Raw genomic sequence first — 25,742 nt, forward strand, 5'->3', positions numbered from 1 at the left:
CGATGAGCCCTGACTTAGGGAGATCCATCTGGGCCACCTAACTGGAGGAGATAACAAGGCCAGAACAGAGCTGGTTTCTAAAATTCTTCAAGGTCTCACCAATTACAATGAAACTAACAACCAAACAAAATTGGACTGATGTCACTGCTTTGCCCTCTACTAATCACATTAGAGGTAACCTAATCCTTTTGGAAAATTCTCTTAGCCCTTCATAATAGGGGTCCACAAACCCCTCAGGTGGTCGCTGTTCTGATAGTTGGCCCCTGAATGCTGGTCACTCTTTGCCTCTGCATACTGTTTGAGTCTGGGGTTTTCCTTCAGTTATTCTTGGACCCTAACAGGAACATATAAGTGTCCAATCTGAACAGAGATATTTCAGGCAGTTTGTTACTGTGGATTGGTATAGTGGCGAGAACAGTGGAGGTTGTGTGAGGTTATCATGGGTGAACATTATCAGGCATTTGTCAGATTCATCCCACAATTTAAATTATGAATCAAGTTTTGGGTGTGGAGAATTTATGACTCCCCCACCCTACCCCATCATGGGGCCATGATCCTCAGTTAAGAAGGGCTACACAGTTAAACGCTGGCTGAAAATACCTGGCATTCTAGTGACATTATCAAATTGTCTCAGTCTACTCTTAGTACCTGTCTGCCCGGATGACTTTGTTAGATTACTTAATTTACTGAAGTTTTCAAATCGATGTCATCACTTGGTAAAGTGTAAAAAAACCAAGTAGGCCAAGGAAGCTAGGCAGGGCTCCTGGAGGATTCAACCTTAGGCTCATCTTTCCCGTCCTACAAATAAAGGCTACCTGTGGGATGACAGGCATGTGGAAAGTCTTAAATCACTTTCCAAATGCGAAATGTTTTTCTTTTTCATGGGTCTGTGACTTGCAATTACACTTTAAAAAATGTATGTGTGTGTTCAGTGTGTATGTGCCATGTGTGTGCAGGAACCTCTGGAATTGGAGTTATAGTAGTTGTGAGTAGTCTGTGTGTGTGTGTGTGTGTGTGTGTGTGTGTGTGTGTGTGTGAGAGAGAGAGAGAGAGAGAGAGAGAGAGAGAGAGAGAGACTTCCTTTTTCGTTTTCATCTTTCACTTTGGTGCCTGGCGATTTTTAGACTTTTGTTTGTTTTACAAGAAAGGGTTTCTCTGTGTAGCTCTGGCTCTCCTGGAACAAGCTTTCTAATCCGGGCTGGTCTTGAACTCACAAAGATTCGCCTGTCTCTGCCTCCCAAGTGCTGGGAAAAAAGGTGTGCACCACCACCACCACCACCACCACCACCACCACCACCACCATCACCACCACCAGGCATAAGTTAAAGCCGGTTTAAGATAATAAGGGCTTGTGAGATGGCTTAACAGGGAAACGCGTGGAAGACCAGAGTCGGTTCCCGGAGCCCAAGGTGGGAGGAGTAAACTCTCAAGTTATTCTCTGAACTTCACTCATGCGCATGCATACACACGCGCGCTCTAGATAATACTTGACACTTTAACATTTAAAAAACAGGCAGAAAGAGGTATGACGAGAGTTCCTGCCAGACGCAGAAATTTGAATTTCCCAACTTTAAAAAAAACAACCACTTGTCTCATTTGCATCTTAAAACAACGCACCAACGTTTCTAGAGAGCAAAAGTGTGCTCACTTCCATGATCCATAGAGCTTCTGTGACTCAGGCTAAGGATTCCGGGTTTCCTCCCAGCCCACCGACTCCGCGGGAGGGAGAACACCTTCCAACCGTCCCCACCGAGGGCACCAACTGGTGCGTCGCAGAGCGCTCGAACGTCCCAGTGTGACGTCCTCTGGACTGCACAGGAGTCCAGATGAAGGAGGTCAGAGGACGCAAGTCTTTCGGAGCAGTCGGGGAATAACAGGCTGACTTTCTACGACGGGAAACGCCGTGGTGGAGCAAGAACCATAGGCTGGGGAGCAACGCGTGCTACACATCCCACTCCATAAACAATGCACCACGCCCACTTCACTTCGCGGATTGGTCTTTTCCGGCCACCGTAACGCGCATGTTCCCTGAGGGCACTAGGGCTTGGAGAGGTACTTCTGGTTGCATACTTCCGGCCTGTCAGTGGCCGCGTTTGCTGAAACCCGGCATCCTGGAACCTCGTGGCTCCTGGTCCTTGCTTTGGGCCTGGCGGTTGCCGAGGGATTTGAGAGGCCGGGATCTCGGAGACGCGGTTGGGTTCGCTAGGTGGAAAATCGTCTCTTCCACTCGCGGCCTGCGGGGCTCCGAGGGCTTACCCCACTAGTCATGGACTGCAGTCTGGATAGGATGGCCACGGTGGTCCCCGGGCAATTTGACGACGCGGATTCCTCAGACAGGTAGGCGGCCGGAGGTGACACCCTTCCTCCTCAGATTCCGCCAGCTCCGCATTCGGTCCGGGGAGCTGACACCTGACGGGTTTGGGTTTTTCTCGGGGTCTGTCCTCATAACTGGGCAGTTCGTGAACGCTACCTTCCAGTAGTTCCCAGAATGTTTATCAGAGACTCAAGAGTTGGGGACAACTGAGAAACGTGAGGCTCTTTTTTTTTTTTTTCCCCTTACATACAGGGTTCCACTTACAGTCAGCAAAGTTTTACCTCCGCGGGCGATAGTGATGATGAACAAGACAAATCAAGTCTCTACTGTCTATTTGGAAAGGAGGGCAGACCAAGAGGCCAGCGCCTACAGCGCAGCGGAGAGAATTGAGGCAAAAAGGGAGACCAGCCAGGTAGAGACTTAAAAGTGGCTGTGAGGAGTTAAGATACTGTTCAGGTCTTATAGGCTTTTAGCAGCGACCGGGCATCATTTGATTTATGAATTAAAGGTACTGGTGATTCACGTAGAAGATGTTCTTGGAGAGAAGAAGTGGAGCAGAGACCAGTAAAATAAATAAATAAATAAATAAATAAATAAATAACCAGGTTCAAACATGATGGCTCCTAGAACTACGATCATAGAACGACTTCGAGGTGCTAGCAGGGTTGAGGTTTTGTGGTGAAATTGGATGTGGGGTCTCAAGAAAGCAGTGACGGAAAACTTCCCGCTAAAAAGAAAATTACACATAGTCATTTTGAAACAATAAAGAGATTTTTGTGTACCTTATATCACGTAGATTTTAGTCATCAATTGTGAGCAGTTTTGATAAATACATACTGACCACTCTGTGTGTCAAATCTAGTGTTAGGGAAATATTGGTGATTACCTTTTTTTAAAAATTTTATTTATTTAATGTATGTGACTACACTGTAGCCATCTTCAGACACACCAGAAGAGGGCATCAGGTCCCATTACAGATGGTTGTGAGCCACCATGTGGTTGCTGGGATTTGAACTCAGGACCTCTGGAAGAGCAGTCAGTGCTCTTAACCGCTGAGCCCTCTCTCCAGCCCACCAGAGACATACGTCACACCTGGGTTGAGGTTGGGGCATACTAGTGGTACCTGGTAGGTGGGTAGAGGCTGGCGGTGCTGTCAGCACATGACCTTGTCATTGCAGACGATTGACTAGTTCAGACTGAGGGCACTAGGATCTTCGCATAGTCGTGCCTTTAACATACATGTCTAGATTGTTAGATTGGAAACTGGAGTGATTTATGGATTCTTACAAAGTCCTAGTAGATTGCAGTTATTAAATGATTATCCCTCTGCTTCCTACTCATGCCCATGGGCATTTAAAGCCCAGTGAGCTGTATTACAGTTGACAACTGAATTTATTTATTTAAGATAAAGAGGGATCCACAGAGGGGGCCTAAGGCCTTTAATCCCAGCACTCTAGAGGCAGGAGCATCTGCTTTCAAGGTTAGCCCTAGCTACATAGTGCCTTCCAGGGCAGCCAGACCCAACAGTGAGACTCTGTCCCAAACAAAACAAAAGAATGGGGGTGAGGGTAGGGGGGAACTGGGGATAGGGGGCGTGGGTGGGGTGGTGAGGTGCTAGGGATTAGTTCTATGATAAAGTGCTTGCCTAGAAAGAGCAAGGCTCTAGTTCCTCAGAACTAGGAGAGGAAAAAAATGGCTCATAGGTCAGGTGAAGGACACACAAGTTTAATCTCAACACTTGGGAGGCAGAGGCAGGTAAATTTCTACATCCAATCCTGGTCTATATAGCAAGTTCCAGGCCAGCCGTGGCTACATAGTGAGACACTGTCTTTAAAAATAGGAATGGGATACCACCTAACTACCTGATTCCTGTGTTGTCCTTGTCCAGGGGTTCATGCTAATGGTGGTATTGCTCCTGTTGTATTGTGCGCTGCTGAACCAGGCATTATGTCTTTTTAAGTAGCACTATTATTAGTTGTTTTACGTGGTTCCTGGCCTGTTTTTTGCATGAAAGATCAAAGCTGGCAACACCGAATTGAATTTTATTGAATTTGGTGATAACTGTGTTTTGTTTGTAATGCACCATGTTTAAAAAACATTGAACCTGGCAATTATGTGAAAAAAAATTACATAAACATCCAGTTTTAGCTTCTTGAAAAAGATCCAGTAGCAACAGGGTCTGCATTGTCTTGTGAGCCTCTTCCCCTCTGGTTGTCCTTTTGTTACTCTGGACCTCTTCTCTTGTCCTATACTTGGCCTACTTCACTTAGTGTTGGGCCTCTCTCCTTCATTGCTTCCCTATGTAACTAAAGGTGATATGGAATTATTGCGTCTCAGGAGTGTCTTGCTACAGCTCCTGGTATTACAGAGAGTTCAAGGAAAGGCAGGTTTTGACACACACACACACACACACACACACACACACACACACACACACACCCCGCTAAAGTATGTTGATCTGGTCTCGTGCACCGATCAGGGCCAGTTCATTTACCCAAGATGACAATGTAAATTCTAGCCTGACTTAAGGCAAAAGCCAAGCCAACACCACCCAGGACTAGTACAAGGGCGTAGAGGAAGAAACATTGCTGCTGATGGGGAGACAGAAGATGGAGCCGGTTGGGAAATGTAAGGGAATCTTTAGGTGTGTATGTATGTGTGTGCTTTTCCCTCTAGAGGATGGGTAAACATGCCAGAACATTCTTATTCCTAGTGAAGACAAAGAAGTGCAGTCAATCCAAGCAAAAGACGACATTCTACTTAAAAACCTTCAGAATGATGCACCAGAGGTGAAGGGCGAAGATGAGATTGAGGAGGAAGACAGCTATGATTATGACAGTGACTGGTACTTGGACGACACAACTGGAAAACTCACCAAGGGTTGGACCTGGAATGGCAGCAGTAACCATCAGGTGTGTAAGGAATTCTGTGAATCTGTTATCTGCTTATATGATCTGTGTGTGTGCATGTATACACATGTGTGCACATGCCTGTGTGCATGTGGGGAAGGCAAGTCCCTTGGAGCTGGAGTTACAGATATTTTGGGGATCCACGACATCCAAACAGGTTCTTATGTGTATGGTGGGATCCAATTCCAGTCCTAATATCTCTGAGCTGTCTCCAGCCTCTCCACCTTATCTTTTGAGATGTCTCACTGAGCCCAGAGCTCACAGTTTAGCTGGCCACGGGCTCATGACTTCCAGAGACCCTCCTCTCTCAGCTGCCTCAGTGCTGGGGTTGTGGATGTTCACCACTGAGTCTGCCTTTTTGTGTGGGTGCTGAGGGCTGAACTAGGTCCTCAGGCTTGAGGGACAGTAATTTATGGGCTGAACCATCTTCCCAGCCCGTGGAGTTTTTAAAAACACTTTGTGGCTCTGTAGCCTATATCATCTTAGAGCCCCAGCTTTTACTGACTTTCCTTGTCTCTTGTAATTTCTTTTATATGGATCCATTCAATGATCAGTAAGTGTTAAGAGCTACCGAAGTGTCATAGGATGAATATACAGAGGAAAGGCCACGACTGAGCTATTAACTGCAGACCATTTACGGAACAGAAAGGGCTGGGAACATAGCTCAACTGTAAAGCATTTGCCTCACCTGTATAAAAGATTCTGGGGTCTATGGCTGGCTCCCCAGCACAGCAGGAAGAAAAACACTGAAACTCATTGGTAACTAGAGAAGTGTAGCTGGGCTGGTGGTACAGTTCTGTAGCCCCAGCTACCTGTGGAGAAGAGGTAGAAGGATCACAAGTTCAAGGCCAGCCTGGAATATAAAGTAAGTTTTGCTAACTCCTACACTGATTCACTGGTGGGACTTTGGATTAATTCAGCATAGATTGTGTTACGATGTATGCATAGCTAATGCTCGCTGTTAACTGTTGCTGGTGATTATAGTAATTGAATTGTTTCATTGGGGACGGCAGCGCATTTTTGGAGCACTTGCCTACCAAGTATCCCAAGCATTACAAAAGTCAAATCAGTCAGTCTGGCATGGTCTGATTTTTACTTATTGTGGTGCTAGGAATCAAACCCAGCACCTTTACATACTAGGCAAGCACAGTACTACTGATCTGTATCCCAAAGCCAAAAGTTATTTTAAAAGTTAAAGTGGCTGAGGAGATAGCTCAGTGGGTTTGAGCGTGTGTTCCTCTTGCTAAGGACCTGGGTTCAATTCCCAGCACCTGCATGGCAGCTCACAATCATCTGTAACTCCAGGTACACAGGATCCATTGCTCTCTTATGGCATCTATGGGCACAGACACCATGTGGTACACATACATTCATTCATGCATTCAAAACATTCACACAAATAAAGTGAGATAGCTGGTTCTAAAAAAAGTTTATGATAAATTTAGTAGAAAATCTTTTAAAGGTCTTTACAGATAAGACAACCAAGCCTCAGAGTTCCATGCTGAGATACAAAAAGAGAGAATCAACAATTGTTGAGTACCATTTTTAATCCCTCCCCTCACCCCCTCACAGGTTTCTCTGTGTTAAAAGCATGTACCAGGTCCAGGCTGAGAGCCTCTCTTTAAATCTGTTTGCATTCTCTATGAGTTTTAGATATTGCTTTTGCTTCTCTTTGGTATTAGGTAAGGTTCACAGAACACCTGTGTAAGTGCTGAACCTCATACTTACCTTACCCCATTCCCTTTCTTGAAGTGACAGGCTGAAAATACAAGTTTAAGAATGAATTTGAGGGTTGAAGAGATGGCTTAGCAGTTAAGAGCTCTGACTGCTCTTCCAGAGGTCCTGAGTTCAATTCCCAGCAACCACATGGTGGCTCACAACCATCTGTAATGGGACCAGATGCCCTCTTCTGGTGTGTCTGAAGATAGCTACAGTGTACTCACATACATAAAATAAATACAAATAAATTTGAAAAAATGAATTTAATGTTAGCCGTAGCTCTTTACTAAACACCTTGAAGGTAAGTGAGTACTCAAGTATCAATGTATAGGCTAATTAAAGTTTTAAAAATCCAAGTCAGATATTATTCATGAATAACAAAAAGTACATTGAAGAGAAGAAAGCATGTGGACTGTGTTCTGTGGCTGTCACCTTAGCCTTCCTTTTGAAATGCCTTTTTTTCTATTTTATTTACTTTTTTACATGTGTGGGTGTTTTCCTGCATATGTGCACCGTGTGCATTCAGTTCTTGAAATGCCCAAGGAGATTAAAGGAAGGTTTTGGATCCCCCGGGATTGGACTTACAGAACTGCCATGCAGGTGCTGGGGAGCAAACCCAGTTCTTCTAGAAGGGCAGCCAGTGTCCTTAACTGCTGAGCCATCTCTCTAGCTCTGAGGACCTTAAAAGAAAGTCTTTAAAGGTTTGTTTCTTTTCAGTGTGCTCCTGTATGTAATGATGCTGTAATAACTAGCTGAACTGGAGCAGGAAGGTGGTTCCGCAGGTAAATGCAGTTGGTGTCAAGCCTGACAACCTGAGTTCAGTTCCTGGGACCATCAGCACGCAAAGAGAAAATCAGCTTTATAAATTGTTCTCTGACCTCCATATGTGTGGTGTCCCCTTCCCCAAAACATAATAAAAAATAAGGGAGAAAGAAACGTACTTGTGAACCTTAAGCTTGAATTTACAATTAATCAATCATATTTTAAACTAATTTCTTGTAGGCAAATCGACAGACTTCTAACTACAATTCAGCCAAAATGTCTACTCCAATTGACAAGTCTTTGCGAAAATTTGAAAATAAGATCAATCTAAGTAAGTTTTTTTGTTTTTTTTTTTTAAGATTTATTTTATGTATGTGAGTCCACTGTAGCTGTCTTCAGACACACCAGAGGAGGGCATCAGAGCCCACTACAAATGGTTGTGAGCCACCATGTGGTTGCTGGGATTTGAACTCAGGTCCTCTGGAAGAGCAGTCAGTGCTCTTAACCACAGAGCCATCTCTCCAGCCCCTAAGTAAGTTTTAAAAAATATATTGATTAACTGAGCTGTGAAGAAATTCTTCCAAATATTGGACATTTTTGTTGGCTGAAGAAGTGAATGTAGTTAACTTAGTGATCATCAATGAGTGACTCTAGATAGAATGAAGAAGGGTAACTATTAGTCACTTCAAGTTACGTAATTCACCTTTCATCTGTTGTGGGAATATGCAGTTTCATGTACTCACCCCAGTTCTTCTCGGTTCTGCATTACCTTTTGTATTAGAACAGCCTAAAAATGCTATTTTGTTTAGTTAGGTGGTGTTGATGGTTTAGTTGAAGGCCAGCCCTCGATTGAACTAGGGCTTTAAGAATGCAATGCCATGGTTTTCTGCTTGTACCATTTTGATTCTGCAAACCTACCAGTGTCTCATGTATACTCCATAAATATCAAATTAATGTATATAAGTATTTCCTACTCATCATGATATTTATCTAATGTGAAAAGAAACTGAAGCTTGAAGAATTAAACTTTGAATTCAGACAGTTGTGTTGTCTGTATTCTATAATATGTTAAGTATCTGAGATTTACTGTGAAGATCCAGTGTTTCTGAGTATTGTCTATATCTACAATTTTAGAATTCTGGTTCAAAAAGCACACTGTAGTGCTGAGAAGCACACTATAGAAATAAGTTAACTTTCTGCTTACCTCATAAGCAAAGTATGTTCTAATTCTATTAAGAAAATGTATAGAAAAGTAGAGGTGACTATTAGTGTGTTTTGTCTTTTTAGGTAAGCTGAATGTTACTGATTCTGTCATAAATAAAGTCACTGTAAAATTGAGACAGAAAGAAGCAGAATCGTAAGTAATGTTCCAGTATAAAGTTGGTAGAGACTAATTTCTTGACTGGGCTGTGTAATTGTTCTTCAAGGGATGTTAATGTGCTTTTGTTTATTAGCTTAGTGTGTGCTATAGCTTTGCAAATCAAAGTAGTAAGTGAGTCTTAAGTAGTAACAGTCCACACTTGTGAGGTTCATGAATGTGTTTTCATCAGGATGAGTGTTTGTGGATTCCAGTTGACTGGCTGGCTGACTTCTCTTGTGTGATAATAACTGGGATGATCGTTGCAGTGTAGAAAATAACATTAATCCACTAGCAGTGTCAGAACCGAACATTAGAATCCATTTTCTCTGGTTTGTTACTGCATCCACAGAGATAACTGCTTTCTGAGAGACACTTTGGCCACTCAGAATTTCACTGACCTGTCTGTCTGACTTCTTGTATTTGAGCCCATGTTAGTTCAAGTTAGTGGATGAGCTGAGGCAAATCGAGAGTCTGCATTTGGAGATTATTTTGAGATAAAGCTCTAAAAATGCAGCCTTACACATAGTAGGATCATTAAAGGACAGCACAGACACTCCACACTTCCCTTGTCACTGTACTCCAGCTGCTCTCTTATTTAATGCCTCAGGATGTGGGAAGACTTCCACATTCTGTGCCTTCTGTATGCATGTGTGAAATATGTATTACATATATAACATTATATATGCACAGCGATATATCTATATATGCATTTCTATGTGTTCCTGTGGAAAACCAAAAGGGTTGCTTTGGGAGAGGGTAGTGAGAGGGGCAGCAAGTGTTTGTCTTGCAGCTTACAACCAGGGTTTGATCCCTGGTGGTGAAAGGATAGAACCACCTTCCAAAAGGTGTCTTCTGACCGTCACACGCAGGGTGGCATGTCCTTACCTGCTCTTCATAATAAATGAAAAAGAGTAAAAACTAAAATGAAAAGAAATAACAAAAGATTGGGCATGCCTGCTAAAGAGACTTGACTTGCATGCTCAGAGAAATGGAGTTTAACTGAGTGGAAAGTCTATATCAAATTCTATCTTATGAAAAACTTCTTGAGAATTGTCACCAAATTGTGTACATGTAGACAACTGATTCTGGCTTCTCACTGAATTTTGGATGTGTCTGCTAAACTCTTTTGTTCCACTTAGGTATCGCATTAAAGATAAGGCCGACAGAGCAACTGTAGAACAGGTATGCTTGGAGTGCTGCCTGTCTTGCTTGAAATTAGCACTGCTTTTCTCTTTGAATTGTGCTCCTGAGCAGTCACTGTTTCGAGTTCAGTGGTGGGCACTTGGGTGTGTGAAGTGACCACCAGTAGGTAAGGTAGCGCCGAATCCCTTCCCGAACCTCTGAAGCTGCCGTGCGGTACTTCTCCCTTCTGGGAAGTTTGGAGGACAGAGACTATTAGACGAGAATCTTTCTCAGGCTGGGTGTGTAGGAATTTATTCTCTTTCCTGTTAATTAGATCGACTGTCTGCCATTCAGCAGGTTAGGTAGCTGCCGTGACACTGGGGCCTGTGTGGATGAAGGAAAGGACAAAGGGTGATGCCTTCAGACTTCTGACTAGAGACCTCTTTGTTTGGAAATGACTTGTGCTTTATTCTTTGGAGGGGGTAATTTTTGGTGGGCAGCTGTCCTGGAACTTGCTGTGTAGATCAGGAGGGCCTCAAACTCACACAGATATGCCTGCCTCTTGCCTCCTGAGAGCTAGTATTTAAGGTATATTTCACCTGATTCAGATTTTGATGTGAAGAAAAGGATTGAAAAAAAAAGGTTTAGATTATTATTACTGCTGCCTGTCTGGGCTGTCTTCTACCCATATGTATGTGTACAGTTCCACACTTTGAAATTGTAATCTTGTGACCAGTAGCAGCACCTCTGTGCTTCACTCCAAGGGAGTAGAAGCTGACCCGCAGTAGAGAACTAGTTTGTGCGATTGAATCATTGCACACAAAAGTGGTTATTTATAATGTTAACTTGTCATTATAGGTTATATGGGGTGGGCTTTTTGTTTTTGTCCACTTACTACAGACTAGAGGCACCTTCGAAAAGGGATCTTTCAGTGAGGGATTGCCCCATTAGACTGGCCTTGTAGGCAAGTTTGTGTGCCAGCCCGCTATGGGGTGATGCCACCCTGAACCTGGGTAGTACGAGAATGAACTGGCGTCCCGGGTTGTATGAGGAAGCAAGTTGAGCATGCTTAGAGAGCAGGCCAGTCAGCAGCTTTCCTCCATGGTTTCTGCCTCAGTCCCTGCCTCCCACTTCTGTCCCAACTTCCCTCGGCCGTGTACTATTTTCTGTAAGAGTAAGATGAGATAACCTCCCCCTGCCCAGCCCCCCACCCCACATACATTGTTTTGTTCAGTGTTTATCACAGCAGCAGAATGTAAACTAAACTGTGTGTGCATGATGGGGAAGGCAGGGCCTGTCAATGGGGCCGCTGTGAAAGTCACAGGACACCTTTATGTGGGTGGGTTCTGGGGCCATCAGACTTGGGTCATGAGCCTGGTGGCAAGCACTTTCATTCACTGAACCATCTTGATTACTCTTGGGGTGTGTGTGTGTGTGTGTGTGTGTGTGTGTTTAATTTATTTTGTGTGATTTGTTTTCATGATTGTACTTTTTAAACTTTTTTTTTTTTTAATTTTTAGGTTTTGGATCCCAGAACAAGGATGATTTTATTCAAGTTGTTGCATAAAGAGCACATATCAGAGATACATGGCTGCATCAGCACTGGAAAAGAAGTGAGCTTTTGTTGGGATGATAGTATTTTCCTATTAGTGTCTTTGTCTCAAATACGCAGGAAAACTAGGGCTCTTCATAATTAGTGCCTTTAAAAAGAAAAGAAAGCCAAGCCTTGTGGCGTACACTTAATCCCATTACGTGGGAGGCAGAATCAGGTAGATCTCTGAGTTACAGGCCAGCCAGCATGGTCCATATTGCAAATTCTAGGCCAACTAGAGCAACTTGTAGAAACCCTGTCAAAGAATAAAGAAAGCTGGCTGTGGTGACGCACACCTTTAATTGCAGCACTCAGAGGCCAGGCGGTCAGCTGTGAGGTTGAGGCCAACCTGGTCTTCAAAGCAAGTTCTAGGGCAGCCAGGACTACACAAAGGAAAAAAAGCTATATATACCAGATAGTTTATTAACAGTGTTCTAGAGATTACCTTGCTTGGTAGTCAGTTGATAAGACATTGTGTGTGTAACTCACTGTGGTTGCTTTATTGTGTCGCTCAGTCTGTTTGTTGAGCAGTGACCTTAGATTTTCAGATTACTGTGGTCCTGAGTCCCAGTTTAAAATTACTACTAATGAATGAGGTTTATTGACTTATTTCTTTTCTTTCTTTCTTCTTTTTTTTTTTTAAAGATTTATTCATTTTATTTATTTGAGTACACCATAGCTGTCTTCAGACACACCAGAATAGGGCATCTGATCTCATTACAGATGGTTGTGAGCCACCATCGGTTGCTGGGATTTGAACTCAGGACCTTTGGAAAAGCAGTCAGTGCTCATAACCAGTGAGCCATCTCTCCAGCCTGACTCATTTATTTTAGCCAGCCTTTCTTGTTTCTGTACTTGTAAGTCTAGAAAAATAAGTGACTTTTTTTTCTTTAGACAGGGTTTGTCTGTGTAGCCCTGGCTGTGCTGGGACCCTGGAATTCACTCTGTAGACCAGGCTGGTCTTGAACTCAGAGATCCTATGCCTCCTATGTGCTATGTTTAAAGGCTAAGTGTGACTTTAGAAAGAAAGCCAGTTTGTTGTTACTCTTCCCTTGCTGTGATAAAATACATAACCAAGAACAGCTTAAGGAAGGACATTTATTTTAGCTTAGGGTCGAGAGAGTTAGGGTCCATGATGATCAGGAGGAAGCATGCAAGCAGGAAGCAGGAAGCCGAGACAGTGAAGCAGAAGTAGGCCAGGCTGTTAATTCCCAGGCTTGCCTCCTATGACTTACTTCTCCAGCAAAGCTATACCTCTCAAAGTTCCATAAACTCCCAAACATAGGCCCACCCACTGGGCCCCAGGAGTTCAAATCCATGTGCCTATGGAAGGCATTTGTCATTCAAACCGTCACAAGTAGCAACTCCCATTCTGTGGAAGTTATATCTAGTGCGCCTCTTGTAAAATAGGCTGTGTTCAGAGAAATGAGTCACTCAGCAGTTTTGTGTACTAGAAACCTAAGACTGCTATGACATCACTGTAAGTGATACGGTCTCATGAGAGCACTCTGGCGGCGAGTCACAGGGTGGCGTATGAGTCTATGCTGGAGGTATATTTATTGGAACACAGTGTTTCCTATTTTAATTCACACCTTCAAGAGAAGGCTGTCACGTAGTTGCTTCAGTTTACTTTTGAGGCTAGAATCACTGACGCTAGTTATTTAACACGTTTCATTTTCTTTGTTTTTGCTTAAAATAGGCTAATGTATACTATGCTAGCACACCCAGTGGAGAGAGCAGAGCAATCAAAATATACAAAACTTCTATTTTGATGTTCAAAGATCGTGATAAGTATGTGACTGGGGAGTTCAGGTAAGCCCAGGTTCTTGAATCCCTTTCCCCCCATAGCTAAAGTAATGCAGTGCAGGGATTAACACACGTTTGCCTGCTCCAGGTTCCGCCGTGGCTATTGCAAAGGAAACCCTAGAAAAATGGTGAAGACGTGGGCAGAGAAGGAGATGAGGAATTTGTCCAGGTGACTGGTGGTGTGTATGAGGGTTTGTCATGCACATGCTTAACCGTGTCTGTCTGGGGTCTGTCTGGGGATCTGTGCCCTGCCCTCCCAAGCAGAGGGGACCCATTAGATCATGTAGCTCTGTTACTGTGTTAAGCTATGTAGACCAGTTTTGCTATTCTGAAGAGCCTGAAGCCATGTGGAAGCATGTGGAATTTGCTTTGAGATAAGGCTTTTTATAGAATTATAAGATGGTGACAGTGATGGCAATACTGTCATTACAGGGGGGGGCGGGCAGAGGTAGCTTATACCTCTACATTGCAGGTAGATCTCTGAGTTCAAGGCCAGTCTGGTCACAGAGTGAGTTCCATGACAGCCAGAGCTACGCAGAGAAACCCTGGCTCAAAAATAAACAAACAAAAAACAACAGAACAAGCAAAAACAACAACACAGGCAAACCAGGGTTTTAGAGAAATGTTGTCAGGCTCTAAGCTCTGGCTAATCACTTGCTTTTCTTACTCAGTCAAGTGTAGGGTACGTTCATACAGTCATTTTTCTGCAGCTGCTGTAAAGAAAGGACACTTAGCTAGTTTTCTCGGAGCTTGTGGCTTTTTCCTTTTCCTTTTGCAGTGACTTAACTTCTTACCTGTTATCTGTAGTTACAATTTGCTAAGCCAGCACCATTTGTTTGGGGATATTCCTGTGTGCAGCTGGCCACTGGGTGTGTGCATGATTTATCTTACATTTGACATTAGTAAACTCAGAAGATAATTAATTGTGGACATAGCTGCTGTCTCATCAGTCTTGAGGTACACTTTGTCTTCAGAGTTTAACACCTCTAGAAGTAGATTAGGTGTTAATAGTGTGCTTCTCGGTGTTTTGATGGCACCTGATGGTGACATTTAAAGGGCTGTTTATGAAATAGCAGTCATTCAGAGACCTCGGTGCTCTTTCCTAACAGTAGACTTCAGCTCCTGGTTTGTAACTGCTCTAACTTGTTTCCGTCTTTTGACTGTCCAGTTGTCCTTTATCTACATCACAGGCTAAGAACAGCAAACATACCATGCCCAGAACCAATCAGGCTAAGAAGTCATGTTCTCCTCATGAGCTTCATTGGCAAGGATGACATGTAAGTATGTGGAACGTCGAAGGACTCATGCTGAAACTCTCTTAAGTCCTGTGAGCCGTGTACTAGGAATTCTTTCCCGTCTTCCCTTTTGTGATTCCCTGATGTGTTAGTGCATGACTGCTGTGATTCACAGTGTGAAGTTTCACGGTGCTTCAGAACAACAACTGTAGCTGCGCTTTTGAGGGATGTCTGTTAAGTCTGGGAAAGCACCTGTAACTGTCAGTGTTTTGGAGTGGCGTTCATCATTCCCTGTTGGTTCACATAAGTTATAGAAGAGAGGTGTGTACACTGTGGAACGAGGCAAGAAAACTTGATCATGACGAGTTTGTCTTCATTCCCTTTTCACTCCAGGCCTGCACCACTTTTGAAAAATGTCCAGCTGTCAGAATCCAAGGCACGGGAGCTGTACCTGCAGGTCATTCAGTACATGAGGAAAATGTATCAGGATGCCAGACTTGTCCATGCAGATCTCAGTGAATTCAACATGCTGTGAGTGGGTTTGTTTCCTGGAAACGTCCCATAGTTATCTTGTACTTCAATACAAGAAAATCCTAATCCACAAAGTCATACTATACTGTACTGTGTCTGCTTCCCTAGTAAGAGTTAAGACATGGTCACTACCTTACAGAATAGATCACTGTGAGGACTGAGAGTGTAGCTTGATTGATAGAGCAGTTGTCTACACTCTGTATGTGTGATGCTATGGACTCTGTATGGATGCTATGACAAGGTGTCAGGAGGGGAAGCATTTTTAGTTGATCTAATAAATAGGCTTTGAAATTTTCTGTTTTTCAGTTTTTAGTCAGGATCCTTTTTCACCTGCTGTAGTCATTTATGAATTACTTAAGATGGATTTTTTTTAAATTAGGTATTGTGGTACATGACTACATGATTATATGACTGTAATCTCAACACTTAGGAAGCAGCAGTAAGAAGAGTTTGAGGCTAGCCTGTGCTATAGAGAATCTATCTAAAATAAAAAACAATAGATTTTTGTTGTTTTGATTTTTTTTGAGACAGGGTCTTTGTTCGTAGCTTGGTTTTACTGGAACTCACTTTGTAGATCAGGCTGGCCTTGAACTCACCAAGATCCACCTGCCTCTGTTTCCCAAGTGCTGAGATTAAAGGAATGTGCCACTCTACGTAGCTAAAAATGTGTAGCCATACTGGCCTGATCCTCCCCCCACCTCTGCATCCTTCAGCAAATCCTGCCGGCATGTACTGACCGTCATAGCTGACTTCAGAATAGATTTTTTTAAAAACCGAGAGCATGGTAGTAATGGAGAACTTCTGTACTTATTACCTACAAGGTACCATGGTGGAGATGTATACATCATTGATGTTTCTCAGTCTGTGGAGCATGACCACCCACATGCATTGGAGTTCTTGAGAAAAGACTGTGCCAATGTCAATGGTGAGTAGAAAGTGGAATTTCCTGACCACATCTATGCTTGCATGTAAGTGATAAGGCAGCGTTTCTCAACCTGTGAGTCCCAACCCCTGTAGAGGTCACATCAGATATCCTGCATATCAGCTATTTACATGACAATTCATAACAGTAGCAAAATTACAGTTATGGAGTAGCCATGAAAATGTTATGATTGGGGGTCACCACAGCATGAGGAGCTGTATTAAAGGGTCGCAGCGTTAGGACCGTGGAGAAGCACTGGGGAAGGTCTTGTCACGTGAAGTGGGAATGTAATCTGGCATAGGAATGCTACATTTGTCTCTCGTGTGGAAAGTCACGTGCAAGGCCATGCATTGGATCCCTAGTGCTGACAAACAAGGTTTGTTACTGAATTGCTCAGTACGGTGCCACCCAAGCCATTGGCAGGAGATGGTACGTTGTTATTCTCTGTTCCTTAGTTGGAGTAGGAACTAGTCCCTTTATAGAGCTGTTCATTAATGGTTTTCTTTCTGACAGATTTCTTTTTCAAGCATGCTGTTGCTGTGATGACCGTGAAGGAGCTCTTCGAGTTCGTCACGGATCCCTCCATCACCGTTGAGAACATAGATGCTTATTTGGAAAAGGTAAGGTGGGCTGAGGAGAGGAGTAAGGATAACTTGCCTTTGTGTGGCGTGTCTGAGGGGTTCAGTCATTAGTGTTGCCCAATGCCATTATTCATTTCAATAACTTCTTAGCACTTATTTCACAGTGAGATTGAAAACAGTGAAGTCGGTAGAGCCAGGTGGTTTGACTTCACTCAACTGGCAAGATTATAGAGAAATCGTGACAACTGCCAACTTCCATGTTTAGTGAGAAAACTGTTATGTGTGTGGTAAAACATACATGATCTTAAGTACTAAGCAGGTTATACATTTAAATTATTGTGTAAACCACTGATTGCTATCTTCAGAACTTTTTTTAATCATCAAGTATTGAACCTGTGTTTACCAACCCCCACCAGCTCCTGGAAACCACCATTCTGCACTCTGCCTGCTCTTGGTACTGCTTGCTAATAAGTAAAATCATGAATTTTTTAATATGTACATAATGTGTGTTTGTGTGACTATATGCTGCGTGCGTGTGGATGCCCAAGGAGGCCAGACATTACTGGATCCCTGGAGCTGGAGTTACAGATGCTTGGGAACCACCCGAAGTGAGTGCTGGGAACCAAACTGAGGAATAAAAACATCCCACAGGCAGAAGAAAACACCCCAGCTCAAGGCTGGTGAAACTGAACAGCTAGGGTCCCAGCAAGACCGACGCCTGCGTACTGCTTCTGTGGTTGTTGTCTGAGTGTATCCTTTGGTCCCCAAACAGAAGTCCATTTGTGTCTTTGTTAGTCTTGTCACTTCTGAGTCGGGATTATCATACGTCCTCTTCCCTGGAGTGCCTTTCCCCCTTGGTTCTTGTTCATCTTGCTGTGTCTGGCAAATGTTAAAACTCAGGTCACACAGTTGTCTAAGGAGATTCAGGAGGAACAGTGGTTTCAGGGGCATTGATTTCTCTCTAATTTTTTTTGAGACAGTGGTTTTTTTGTTTTTTTTTTTGTTTTTTTGTTTGTTTGTTTGTTTGTTTGTTTTTTCTTTTCTTTTTTTTCGGAGCTGGGAACCGAACCTAGGACCCTGCGCTTGCTAGGCAAGCGCTCTACCACTGACCTAAATCCCCAACCCCGAGACAGTGTTTTTTATACACTGGCTACCTCAGACTCTATCTATGGCCAAGGATGGACTTGGACTTGGGATTCTCCTGCCTGTTTCTCCTGTGCTCTGAGATGATGATTGTGCCCCACAGCAGTTTGGGGGTTAAAACAAGGGCTCAGCGCGTACTGTGCAACACTCTTTGCTCCTGGGCACACCTCCAGCCCGTTTGTTCGTTTCATTTGTCTCTTTGGGGGTTTTGTCTCCTTCAGATAGTCTTACTTTGTCGCCCATCTCACCTGACCTTATGCTCCTCGTGCTGCTGCCTCAGAAATGCCAGGGTCATGGTGTACCACCGTGTTTGGTAGATTATGAACTCTTGATTATGTACTAGGCAACTACATCTTGTCTTAATTAGGGTTTTTATTGCTGTGAAGAAAAATCTTGACCACAGCAACACTTATAAAGGAAAACAGTTGAGGTTGGCTTACAGTTCAGAGGTTTAGTCCATTATCTTCATGGCGGGAAGTATGTAGTCTCACAGGCAGACATGGTGCTGGGGATGCAGCTGAGAGGTCTGCCTTGGATCAGTGGGCAGCAGGAAGAGAGAGTGAGCCACTGGGCCTACCTTGAGCTTCAGAAACCTAAAAACAACACCTTCAGTGACAGGCTTTCTTAAACAAAGCCTCTCCTACTCCAACAAGGCCTCATGTCCTAATCCTTTCAAATAATGCTACTCCTTTGAGTCTGTGGTAGCCATTTTCATTCAAACCACCATACATGTATTGACTATCAAAGTATTTTTATCTCTAAACCATTAGTACACTTTAAAAAAGCCAGAAAATAAATGTTCTTTCCTCTCTATTTCTGAAAGATATTTTTACTTTACTGTGTGTACCTATGGGTATGTGCGCGTGCATGCATGTATGTGTGTATGTGTGTGTGTGCGTGTGCGTGTGTGTGTGTGCAGATGCTTGTATAGCCAGAGGCATTGGATCTCCCTGGAGCTGGTGTAGCAGGCAGTTCTGAGCTCTCCAATGTGTGGGTACTAGGAATTGAACTCTGTTCTTCTGGAAGAACAGTCTATGCCCTTAACTATCGACCCACCTCGCTGGCCCTCTCCCTGTATTTTAAAGTCAAGAACCCTGTATAGAGCCTCTGTCTCCTTCCAGTTACCGTTACTCAAGCGACTTTGTGGGCGATTTGAGTCTCAGTTTTCTTCTGAGAAAGATTTCTGCTAGTAGTTTAAAATTAAGTTTAAAAAGTTCGTTCTTCTTGTCTTGGCCATGAGTTGGGTGTGAGTGTGGGTGATGCTGGTGCTGGGGTTGTGGGGTTTGTAGATCCCAGGCAGTGCTCCACCACGGAGCCTTTGAAGAAGGCAGTAAAGGTGACTTGAGACTAGAAGAGTTTATTTTAGTTTTTAAAATGGCTGGCAGGTCTTTGATAGAAAGCCAGCTTACACCATAGAAGATGTGAGGCTGTAAAGATGAGAAAAAATAACTAATTACGAAGTAGAAAATGTGTCTTCTAGGGTAAATGTAAAGGAAATTTTTTCTTTCTTTCAAAGGCTATGGAAATAGCATCTCAGAGGACCATGGAAGAAAAGACTAGCCAAGATCATGTGGATGAAGAGGTGGGGTTATTATGTATTCACAGCCTTGGGAACACTTGTGGGTTTGCTTGGAACTCTGGGGTGTTCTGTTGTGTGTTTTGAGACACAGAGTCTTCATATAAACCAGGCCGTCTTAGGACTTGATATGCGGTACAGGTTGGCCTCAAACCAGCACTCACTCTGCTTCGGCTGCCTGATGGCTAGAATTATGAATGTGTGCCACCATTTCCAACTGATTCTCCTGTTACAGGATTTATCATGGTTTTGTTTTTGTTGGTAAAGCATGAGCTTGGTTTCTATTCAATTATATTGCTGTACTCAGCAACCTTTTAGCCTGTTGTTCCGGTAGAGTTTTAAAAGAGCTAGTGGGGTGTGAGTCAAGAAGGAAAAGCCTATTCATTTGCAGGTGTGAATTTTTAAATGACCTATGTGCTGATTGTGTAAACATAACGGACTTTAAATACTTGGTTAAAAATTAAAATCAAACTAGTCTAAAGAAGTCAAGACATCTTCATTAAGGTCCACAATCAGCTTATTATTGTTATATCTATTATTTTAATTGTAGCTTATTCTTAGAAGTTTGTGGAAGCTGAGTTGAGATATTTCTACACAGAGAGAATACTGGGTATTCAGTTTCTCACAGCCAGGCTGTCCTTGCTAACTGTTACTCCATCCTGTCCTTCCTCAGATGCATTTTGAAATGTGCGTGTATGGGAGGAGTGTTACTCTAAGGGTCATCGGGAATACACTCTCTTTCTTCCCTAGGTCAGTTGTAAAATCTCATTGTTGCTTACCAAATTGCCTTTGGCTTACCACATAGCAGGCACGACACCAGTGTGTACACAGGTTGAGTGAAAGTCAGCGTTGGCGATGACAATCCTGTATGATTGACACAGCAAAGGGTACTGAGGGGATGGGAAGAGTACAGGAATAATGGTTTAATTTTGCTTTCCTCTATTAGGTGTTCAAACAAGCATATATTCCCAGAACCTTAAATGAAGTAAAGAATTATGAGAGAGATGTGGACATAATGATGAGGTTAAAGGAAGAGGACATGGCTTTGAACACTCAGCAGGACAATGTGAGTGGCTTGGTGCCAGTGAGCGTCAGCTCCCTTTGTGTGGACTTGCTTCCATACCTGTTGGCCATTCAGGAATGCTCCTTGGATGTAAGAGAGGGGTGCTGTATTTGTAGTGTCCGGAGAACTATAGTTAGTAAAAAGGTGAGGTCTAGGATTAAAAATGATTGTAGTAGATTGATGAAGCTGTGCTTCATTTTCACACATATTTGAAGGAATGTTTACAGTATCTTTATCATTTTTAATTAGGGGGGTTGTATGTGCACATGAGGGAATGCCAATGTCCTTGAAAGCCAGAGGTGTTAGGGTCACTTGGAGCTGGAGTTAAGAGGGATTTGTAGGGGTTGGGGATTTAGCTCAGTGGTAGAGCGCTTGCCTAGCAAGTGCAAGGCCCTGGGTTCGGTCCCCAGCTCCGAAAAAAAGAAAAAAGAAAAAAAAGAAAAAAGAAAAAAAGAGGGATTTGTAAGCTTCCCTGCATGGGTGCTGGGAACCAAACTCAGGTCCTCTTCATGAGCAGAACAAGTTCTTAGCCACAGTGCATCTCTCCAATTCCCTTGGAGGGAAATTATTGTTAATGGACCAGAAAGTAATATTTTAGGCTTTGCAGCCTTGTAGCAAAATTTAGTTGTTTATATAAGTTTTTATATCAAGAGCAAAGCAGTGTTCTCCAGATTTTCATGCATGAAACAAAAGCATGAAAAATATGTGTGTTAGACATGTGTCAGTCAGAGCACGCATGCCATGGTGCCTGTAGGAAGGCCAGAGGCCAGCTTTGTGGGATCACGTCTCTCCAACTGTATGTGGCTTCTGCAGATCATAGTCAGGCTTTATGACAAGTTCCTTTATCTGCTGAGCTAGCTCTCTGGCCTAAAAGCACTTTTTAAAAAAATATTATTTATAGATGTCTATGTGCTGTGTGATTGTATGTATACATTTGTGTGTCCTCAGGCCAGAAAAGGGTGTTGGGGCCCTTGGAGGCGTCTAAGCCACTGAATGTAGGAGCTGGGATCCCCACTCTGATCCTCATGCCTGAGCAGCATGCACTTTTAGTCACTGAGCCATCTTGCCAACCCTTGGAAGCACTGTTAGTAATAACTACAGCTTTTGCCATGCAGCTCTGTTGGGGAGAGCAGAATAGGACTGTTTGTGGAGTGAGTAACATTTCAGTGAATGAAGTCCAAGTTAGTGTTCACTGTCATCTGGTGGGTTGCAGAGCTTACCTGAAAACTCTCGGGTTGGATGGTTGAGCCTGTGCCTGTGGAGACGCCTGGGATACCAGAATAATGCAGGCTCCTCTCTGTGTTACTGTGGTAGACTTTGAGTGCATTCTGAGTCATAGGAGCAATGTTTAGTCTGTGCTTAATGGTACAGTATATACATGTTCTTGTCGGTTTTTTATATATATTATGCTTATATTTTTTTTCCTTTTGTTTTCAAGATTCTATACCAGACTGTCACAGGACTGAAAAAAGATTTGTCAGGAGTCCAGAAGGTATGGACAGCATATGTTGTTAGTGCTTTATAACAGAGTTTATTCCGTAAATCCTGCATTTATTTGTGTGTGTGCTCACAAGTGTGTCACAGCACATGTGTGGTGATCAAAAGATAACTTTGGGGAGTTGACTCTCTCCACCTCATGGGTCTTTGGGATCCAAATTAGATTGTCAGGCTACCCGTTGAGCCATCTTGCCAGCCCGTGGAAACTCTTTTTGAAGTTTATAAGAGTTTGAAGATATAAAAGTTACAGTAAAGTGGTATTAGAATTAAATTTGGAGACGTACTTATTCTGTCTCTGAATTCTTCTGTTAGAAGTGAGATATTTGTTATTAATCCTGGTCGTCTTTGATGCTGGAGTAATTAATGATAGCATGCATAAACCTTTTTAGTAGTTTTTAAAATCAGTTTTGAAACATGTCAGGGCTGGAGAGCTGGCTCAGCAGTTCAGAGCTCTTGCTGCTTTTCCAGAGGACCTGAGTTCTGTTCCAAGGACCCATTCACTTACCTGTAAGACAAGGAAATGGAAAAAGAAGGGAAAAAGTTAAATAACTTAATTTCAGAGAAAATGAAACTTCCTCTTGATTGACTGTTCATTTCGGTTAGATTAGCTTATTGCTAGTAATGTAGTACACAGGCAAACAGTTGTGAAGTCACCCAGATAGATATTACTACTATGACTACCACCTATGTATTTCTCATTCTTCACAAATCCCAGCTCAATTATCTGTCTTGCTAAAAGTGCAGAGTCGTGTTGTTAATTTAGGCCAGCCATATAACCCCGGTAATGAGACATGCATGCCAGGGTAGCTGTGAGTGTAACCCAGCCATATAACCCTGATAATCAGAGTGTAACCCATATAACCCTGGTAATGAGATGTGCATGCCAGGGTAGCTGTGAGTGTAACCCAGCACATTTGTAAACGGCAGCATCAAAAGGTCCGACACCCCTGCTAATCCCTTTGTGTATATTCTTGAGTCCTACCAGAGTGAATGATGTTACCCATCTTCCTAATGCTGATTCTGTTTTGATGTTTCAGTGCATAACCTGAAAGAGTATCTGATATACTGATGTAAAATGCTGGCATTAATGTGTTGACCAACAGATAAGTACTTGGCTTCAGGTAACAATGTTCTATAATAATTTCAAGGTCCCTGCGCTCCTAGAAAGTGAAGTTAAGGAAGAGACTTGTTTTGGTTCAGACGATGCTGGGAGCTCTGAGTGCTCTGACACAGACTCTGAAGAGCAGGGAGATCAAGCCGGATGCCAAAACCATACTGCTGACCCTGGCGTTGATAAAAAGGTCAGCCAGGATCTTATTCCTCTTAGTGCGGTGGCCCTCAAACATCAATGGTGCCTCTACTTGTAGCTTCCGTAACTAAACGCAAACTCTACTTTCGGAGTAAATTAGAGACTTAGCTGCTATTAGAAGCTTCTTTAATGTCACAGAGGACACATTATGTCCATCTACTAGAAGCAAATAGTCGTTTCTTTCTAACAATTATTTCTCTTAAAACATGGAACTTGTAAACATCAAATAACATATACAAGGATATTGAAATTGTGTAATATATGCAGTTTCAACAAAGTTCAAGGGACAGAGTGTAGCTCAGTAGTGGATGGGCTGGAATGGGGGTTGGGTGGGGGTCGGGGAAGAAAGATAACCTGTATATAATGACAGGTACCATGGTCCCAGCACTTGGAACCTGAGGCGAGGGGAGATCATTTGAGCCTCAGGAGTTTAAGAATAGTCTGGACTACAAAGGGAGACCCTTTTGAGAGAGGGGAGAAGGCAGGGAAGGATGTGAAGGGAGGGGGATGGGAAAGACATGAGGTACAGGGAGCCTCAGAGCAGAGTTGTCCTTGCCAACCTTTCATTGTTATCTTTATGCTACATATACTTTTATCTGCTTAACATTAATTTTAATTTAGTTCTAATAATAATTTGAATACATTAAGTAATGAAATTTTGTTGGGGGTGGGTTATTTGCTTTTTACAGGAAAGAAAAAAGATGGTCAAGGAAGCCCAGAGAGAGAAGAGAAAAAATAAAATCCCTAAACACGTGAAAAAAAGAAAGGAAAAAACAGCCAAGGCCAAAAAGGGCAAATAGAGTGGAGCCAGCCCTCAGCTCCTTGGAACCCGGAAGTAGAAGTAGTTGGAGGGGCTTCTTCACCATCTCACTGTCAGGAGGCTGGGGTGTGGTCATGTGGTTGCTTCAAAAGGCCCAGGCCTATCATGTCGGGATCCTGTCCTGGTTCTGATTTTTTTTTTTTTTTTTTCCCGAGCTGAGGAGTGAACCAGGGCCTTGCGCTTGCTAGGCAAGCGCTCACCACTGAGCTAAATCCCCAACCCCCTGGTTCTGATTTAACAGATTTATTAAGGTCCTATTTTAATGAAGAACTTTGTATATTTTATTTTTATATTTTTATCTTGCAAACGTTTTTCAGAAGTATCAGAACACTGATGTTTAAGATGAACCCCCACAGCCTTTGTAAAGGTGAGCACAAAGGCACTTGGACAAACTTGGGAACATGCGTTGTCTTTGTCTGTGCCAAAGACACATCTGAAATCACCCTGGAGGTCACTCTAAGAGAAGCCGTCTGGCCATTGCGTGCTGTTCCAGCAGCCCTGTGCGGTGTGTTCTGGACTTGCCGTCACCTGATCCTGCTTCGTCGTCATCATGCCTTCCCAGCTAGACCTCCCAGCTCAGATGTATTTCACACCCAGCCACTCGGCATGGCCCTCGTCCATCAGATGCTTGATTAGGTGTTTTTGGTACTGGGATACGGCAATGAATAAACAGATTTCTTCCTTTGGGTAGTCTGCGTTCTTGTAAGGAAGTGAAACATTAAAAAAGTAAGAAATTCTTCCGAGAGGTTCTACATTGTGTAGAGAGAAATAATGCTGAATAGAGAAGACCTAGGGAGGCACAAGTTTGCAACTTAGAATATTGGAGTGAGTTACACTGAGCTCCCTGCCACTGTGGCAGTGGAGCGGAAGGAATCTGGGTTCCAGCCACACTGGACTACGTAAGCAGATGAGGATACAAACAACAAAGCCAAGGTGCATCGGGAAGGAAGAATACCCCAGTCAAAGCACGGAGCCATGGGGAGGCCCTGCAGCAAAAGGCTGTCTGTCCGCAATGGTCAGAAATGGGGGGGAGCATCAGAATCAAGCGGAGATCTGACAGTGCACAGCTCATGGGGCTTTTAGCGGAGGATGGCAGGGTCAGATTTGTACTTTGAAAGCATCACTCTGGCTTCTAGAGCCTTGAAGCAGCAGTGGAAGGTGATTTGGCTGGGCTTGTCAGCCCAGTGAAGGATGCTGGTGGCTCAGCCTAGGATGCTGGGGGATGTGGAGTTAGCATAAGACTGCAGATGAGTTAGAACGAAGTAGTGAAAGGTGGCTTCGGGTTTATGACCCAAGAAGCCATAGCTCACTGCAGTTACTGTGAGGAGACACGTGGGTAAAGTAGACTTACTGGTAGGAGAGAGAAAATTACAGGACACAATGAGAAAAATTACCAGATGTTAAAAACCTTTTCCTATTTTCTGTTACAAATGGCCGTGTCGATCCTTGCACCAGACACTTACACAGCAGCCTAGGGCTTCC

General features: G+C 43.3%; 2 protein-coding genes across 5 annotated transcripts in view; one reads left to right on the forward strand and one right to left on the reverse strand.

The window, feature by feature from the left end:
* Cage1 (cancer antigen 1) overlaps nucleotides 1–1,887 on the reverse strand; it is a 38,480-nt gene extending 36,593 nt beyond the window's left edge. For 2 of the 4 annotated variants that reach the window (XM_032885069.1, XM_032885067.1), the window contains exon 1: nucleotides 1,618–1,887. Coding sequence is in view for 1 of the 4 variants with exons in the window: in XM_032885070.1 (XP_032740961.1) it covers nucleotides 1,618–1,654 (37 nt within the window). In the remaining 3 variants the exon portion in view is untranslated. The remainder of the gene's footprint in view (nucleotides 1–1,617) is intronic. The other 2 variants (XM_032885068.1, XM_032885070.1) reach the window with 2 other exon arrangements.
* A 164-nt stretch (nucleotides 1,888–2,051) lies between these two features.
* Riok1 (RIO kinase 1) lies at nucleotides 2,052–24,356 on the forward strand. The gene is made up of 17 exons (XM_032884715.1): nucleotides 2,052–2,337; nucleotides 5,028–5,226; nucleotides 7,945–8,035; nucleotides 8,992–9,061; nucleotides 10,204–10,246; nucleotides 11,707–11,799; nucleotides 13,477–13,589; nucleotides 13,672–13,752; nucleotides 14,774–14,860; nucleotides 15,212–15,349; nucleotides 16,171–16,274; nucleotides 16,785–16,891; nucleotides 19,512–19,577; nucleotides 20,518–20,637; nucleotides 22,073–22,126; nucleotides 23,280–23,432; nucleotides 24,130–24,356. Exons 1-17 carry the CDS (start codon nucleotides 2,267–2,269, stop codon nucleotides 24,238–24,240), a joined length of 1,701 nt encoding a protein of 566 aa, XP_032740606.1. The 5' UTR covers nucleotides 2,052–2,266; the 3' UTR covers nucleotides 24,241–24,356.
* Nucleotides 24,357–25,742: the final 1,386 nt, after the last annotated feature.

This window comes from Rattus rattus, chromosome 14 (genome assembly GCF_011064425.1).
Source record: "Rattus rattus isolate New Zealand chromosome 14, Rrattus_CSIRO_v1, whole genome shotgun sequence".
NCBI lineage: Eukaryota > Metazoa > Chordata > Mammalia > Rodentia > Muridae > Rattus > Rattus rattus.